This window comes from Ctenocephalides felis, unplaced genomic scaffold (genome assembly GCF_003426905.1).
Source record: "Ctenocephalides felis isolate EL2017-DRISC unplaced genomic scaffold, ASM342690v1 CF-g0.4_SCAFFOLD_00845, whole genome shotgun sequence".
Taxonomy (NCBI): domain Eukaryota; kingdom Metazoa; phylum Arthropoda; class Insecta; order Siphonaptera; family Pulicidae; genus Ctenocephalides; species Ctenocephalides felis.
In genome coordinates, this window is record NW_020536999.1 from 54,574,998 (window position 1) to 54,581,033 (window position 6,036).

Genomic DNA, 6,036 nt, shown 5'->3' on the forward strand with positions numbered 1-6,036 from the left:
TAGTTGTTCAAAAGCAAGGTAGCATTCCAAAAAGTTTTTTCAAAAAATGCCAAAAACGGTAAACTCAGTTTTTAAAAGAAAAAAGTTTTAAATAAAAAAGAAAAATATTTTCATAAATAAACCCAAAGTTTTATTTCAAAAAGTTAAATTTTTTCAAAAATTCAAAATTTCTCAAAATCTAATCTTTTCAAAGTTTAAAAAAAATTAATTTAAATTAATTTTTGGTACGGGAAGTTCCGGCAATTTGCCTTAAGACACGATGCCACCAATAGTTTTTTTGACAGTTCGGCATAAATTATGAATGTTCAAAGTGCCAACTTGATAAAAGATAAATGAATATGACTTAGGTCACTTTGAAAATCATCGGCTCATATGTTCATAAATACTATTACTGTTTGTTTATTTATGCTATATACCATATAATTATATAACCAAAAATTTATTGAGTCGTACAAAAGTATGTTTTTTTCGTAAAATGTCAAAATGCGGCCTGCGTAAAACTTCATCCTAGTTGCAAGCAAGTTGAAAACATCAACATAATGTTTGTAAATAAAAATGAATCGATCAAAATCTCGTTTCCTTATATTATATACGATATCTTCGCTTGCCGTCATGTTAATATCGAATCGGAATATTTGTGTGAGTTTGGCTCATTGGCTCATTGTCCTAACCCGCCGAACGCAATTCACACTCATACATTTGCACGTCCGTAATTTAAATATATCATACGACCACAACTCGACGCTACACGCTGTCGACAGTTCGAACAAACAAGGTGCTGTGATAGAGTGTTCCCGTCGGGATTTTAATTCAACAACAAATTCATTATTAATTTATAATAAATTCATATCCTAATAAAGTGTTTGTTTAAATTAAATTCCTTGTTTAAAATTTTATCAATTGAATTATCCGAAGTTGCGCACGAATCGCTAGCTGTCATTGTGCGGCGCGAAGTGATATTTTTTTAAAACTCAAACAATCAAGATAAAATGGACAGGTGAGTGTTTTAATAGATAAGCGATGAAACTGTAAAATCATTTATCATATTTAAAATGAATGCTTCTCAACTTTCGAATTAGTTGTTCTGTGACATTAGTAAAGGTGGTTTATAATTTCCGGATGTTGGTGCTAATTACAAATTAACGGCGTACAAACCGTTAAAAACAACTTCACTTGTAATTAGTAAGTAGTGTCACTTTAATAATATAAAAAGTTTAATAATGTATTTGTTAATAAAAGTTTATCTTTGGCGATCAACAGGTAATAATTGTGTTTTGTAAATATTTGCATTTGTTACCTCTTTATTGGTGTGGTGTTTGGCATAAGGCAAATTGCTGGAACTTCCCGTACCAAAAATTACATTTTTTAAAAAAGATTAATTTTTTTTATTTTGAAATATTTTGGTAAACAAAATTGACACACATTATTGGAATCTCCATAAAATATCTGATAATTTGATGTGCATATGTCTAATGATCATTTTTGACCACCAAACGCCATTTTTCTTACTTTTTTTACTATATCTCCGAAACCGCTAGACCTGTCTTCCCAAAAATTTAATCAGTTCTTCATCTTATCAATACAAGTAAAATGTTTTTTGAATTATTAAAATCGGACGCTCCGTTCTCTTAAAAACTGAGTCATCGTTTTTGGCACTTTTTGCCCCGTATCCTCGAAACGGCTAGACCTGCCTGTGCCAAAAACTAATCAGCACGTCTTCTTATGAATAGGATTCGAATGTTTTTTGAATAATTGAAATCAGTTGAACCGTGTTCCCGAAATCGTCGACGAAAATTTGTATCCGCACACACACACACACACACATACACATACATCAATTTTTTCTAAGGTATGCCAAAATGTTCAGAAACCTCTGAAACGTAAAGATATATAAAAATTTTCATTTTCGATTTTTTCTCGATTACTATAACTTGTCCTACGGGAAGTTAATAATTATGTTTTGTAAAATATTTTCCCTTGTTTCAGTCTTCAGAATCATTGCGGTACAATTTATTTCATACATTTTGTGATTGTTAATGTCAAATGATTCGAATCCTACACTGTTTTGAAAATTAATTTTTCATCATTAACACGTTGATCGCCACGATAATATCAGAACAATTTTGACATGAGCCATAGTAACGTCTTTAACTAACTACTTTAGTTAAAGTCAAAGAAACTTATTTTTTTTATTATCTATCTCTTTTATTTACAACTATCCAGTAAAGGACATTCAATAAATTTGATGAATTTACAATAGTTGGCTGAAAAGGGACATTGTATACTACAAGGGCATGTTGGAAAAAACAACTCAGTAGTTGTGTTTTCCATTCGATATAAAATTCACAATATTTTATTGATAATTATATAATTTTAACTATTTACTTATTAAATAATTTCTTATCAATAATGATTAAGTTATTTCCATTTTTTATCAGGAAAGTTGATGGCTTAGTATTCAGTAAGAAACTTAATGTATCAAAGAATTTTTTTTTTGACTAAATTCCTAAAAAACAATAGTTTTTGCCACACATATATGTATGTCTAACATGGCTCATGTGAAACTTCTGACAAGGCGATTATCGTATCAAGTCCAAATGTTTAATTTTACTAATCTGTTTTGTTAGAACAACGACTTTATATCGAAACATATAGAAATATCAATTGAATTCACTAATAAATTTATTTACTAGTTCTTCGATAGACTTCGAACTGATGCAGTTATATGCCAGCCTTGCTAATCATAAAATCATGCCACAACAAACAAATGTTCTTCACTCAATATACCAGAAAAAGACAGTCGATTTTGTTTCAGCTACAGCCTCAATATTGATACGATATTCGAATCGAACGATCTGTTACATAATCATTTTGGCCTTGAATATTAACATGGTTTTCTGCATTTATATTGCAATATAAAAATGCAGTTACTTGATTTTTAAATACAAACAACGAATTAAAACTATGAGCATGAATAATAATAAGATAATATGCAAAAGGTACTCTATGCATAGATTTCTATAATAACATTGAATATTATCTTGCTTAGCATGCAAAGACAGTAGTTATATGGAGCCTACAGCTTTTGAATCTCCCAAAATTTGATACATATATATTAAAATGTATTTGTTTGTATGGCGTGTAAAATTTTTAAGACAGTACAATTAGACTAACACTTATACCAAAAATGATAATTAACTTGTAAGTAATTAATGGTGTTTCAAATATTAATATTTCAATTTCTATTTACTAGACCTTCTCAATGGCTATATATGATTGTTCTGATTGCAACTCGATATGTTTATAAAAAAATATTTTAGGTGATATAGAACTTCATGTTGTGTTGTATCATTCTAAGTTGACATTTTTCCTGATATTTACACTGATATCAGTATCAAGTGTCCATATCTAAATTAGCATAGGCTTTCACCTATTATTAACGCGATTCTGATTGTGAGCGTTGAAATATGTATATTTAGTATTTAATTTCATTAAATATGAAGCAGACAGGTTGTTGATGTTGATATGCAAAACATGCTGCTTTAATGATTTTTATATTTCAAGTTGGATGTAATTTTTATAATTTATTTATCGATGATAATTGTCTTATCTTGTTAGTTACAAGATACAAGAAATCAAATACATATAACAAAAAAAGTACCTTTACATTTTTCAGACCATTTTGTTAAAGAACTTGAACATAATGTGAGAATAAGTTAAATAACGTAAAATATTCTAGTTTTTATTTAACAATATATAAATAGCAATCAGAAAATTAAAAAAAGCTATTGTGCTGGTTAAATTGTTTTCCATAGTTAATTGCTTATTGAGCAATTACTACAATTTGATTTTTTTTATTTTTTTATTTTTTCATTATTTATTTTCTTTATTTTTAACTTATTTTTATTTATTTATTTATATTATTATTTTTTTTATTTCTTTCTATGATTATTATTATTGTTTGTAATTTAGCCATATAACTCATGGAGTATGTAAATAATTCTGATTGTTATATAATATGAATGAATAAAAAAAAATGTGCTGGTAAAAAAATAAAAAATTGTTATTAGAATTCCAGTAATAGTACTGAAGTTCTACATACATGACATGATGGTGGTGGTTACTCTAGTGGGTTAAGATTCTAATTTAAAAATATATTTTTTCTTCTGCTACTTTATCTACATACTTTATGAAGACCTTCAGTAACTTTTTTGGTTCTTTCAAATGGCTATTAGAACTTAATCCAAGGGTTATCCTTCTTAGTTATGATCATATTTTACACACCTCAGGTTATTAGTTTCATCAACCAGCCCGAGAGAGAAATTTTTACTTGGAAAAATAAAATCTGAAATAAATTCATATTAATGGAACCACGCATTCAAATGAGTTTTATCAATTGTTCAAGTGACTTCTGAATATTCTATTACTTTGCTCTAAACTATTATGCATTGCAGTTGCAAATTGTGAAATAACATAGAAATACGGAAATCCATCGGTGAAGGCACTTTCTAACCGCACACATGATATTTTACATCCCATATATAATAATCAATACATTGCCATACTCATACATTTCTGCATAATTTAGATGGAAATTAAATTCGAAATCCGGTTAAATCCAGTTCAAATCTAGTATTAATCTATTTAATCGCCTGTTTGATATGTAAATTATAATGCAATCTGTTGCATTTGTGTTTTTTAGTGTCGAGGCAATGTTCGCTTTCAACATCATATGGTTGTATCACTGACCTACCAGTCTAGGTCGCTATATGATTCAATTGACAACTGTATAGTACACTCATATCATGCAATCAATAAGTAGATATATACTAAAATTACATAATAGTCGCAATATTTCATGCTATACATACTTTTTATTTTTTTTTAAATACTCCAATAACTTTGACCAAATTAAATTCCAATAGTTTTGAAAAATTAGGAAGTACGTGGCGCAACTGAAAAAAACTTCGGCCCTTCTTCCGCAAGATTCCGAATTCAATCCATGGTTAAGTACAACCTGATATCGAATTAGCAGTGTTATTCAAATTATTGAAAATATAGATCCAAAAAATGTTTCCCAACCTATAGATCTCATATAAGGAACTAGAAGTATCTCACTGGAGATTTCTCTACGCCATATTTGATCCCTGATATGAAATGGGATCAAAATATATCGAAATGGCTTATAGAATAAAAGGTTTTGATTGCCATTGGTGCTGCTATTGAGAAAGAAATTTCATGATTAGAAAATGACACAGGGTTGCCTTATAGAATACACTCATATCATACAATCAATAAGTATACACGAAAAAATTACACAATTCTTCTAATATTTCAAGTAATTTCATGCTATAGCAATTTTAATTCATTATTTTAACATGTCGCGTTTTTAATCTCTTATTGGTTAAGTTTTGAATCTCAATCCCTGGTTAAGTACAACCTGATATTAAATCAGCAGTGTTTTCATATCAATTGAAAATATAGATCAAAAATATTATTACCATCCTATAGATCTCATATAAGGAAGTAGAAGTCTCACTGGAAATCTTCTACAGCGCCATATTTGATTCCTGGTGTAAATAAGGATCAAATTCATATCCTAATGGCTTATAGGATATAATTTTTTCTGATTGCAATTCGATATGTTATAAAAAATATGTTTTCAAGTGATAATAGACCTCCAGGCGTTGATACTAAAAAAAAAAAAAATAATAATTAGAAAAAGATCAACCATGGTCAATCATTGCGTTGCCCAAGAAAAAAATCAAAACTTCATGTATCGCATTCGACCGTATGGAATATTTTATTCAGAAGCTTACACTTTTAACATATTTTTAATCCATACTTTATTTAAACAATGTTTTTCAATAACATTAAATGCCCCATACGAAATCCGAACTAAACTTTAGATTCCTCAAACCATGGCTTAATAGTTCGTGTAAGAAATATGATGAATATAATATTAAACGAACAAAATACTAATTATAGGAGAAGTATCGGTACATGATGCAACAATACTCCGCCCATAATTATGTA

The 6,036-nt window shown here is 28.6% G+C and overlaps 1 protein-coding gene across 1 annotated transcript in view; it reads left to right on the top strand.

The window, feature by feature from the left end:
- The first annotated feature begins 676 nt into the window (after positions 1–676).
- Positions 677–6,036, top strand: part of LOC113364217 (phosphoserine phosphatase-like) — a 16,555-nt gene continuing 11,195 nt past the window's right edge. The window contains 1 exon segment of the mRNA XM_026606709.1: positions 677–997. Coding sequence (XP_026462494.1) covers positions 990–997 — 8 coding nt within the window. The 5' untranslated portion in view covers positions 677–989.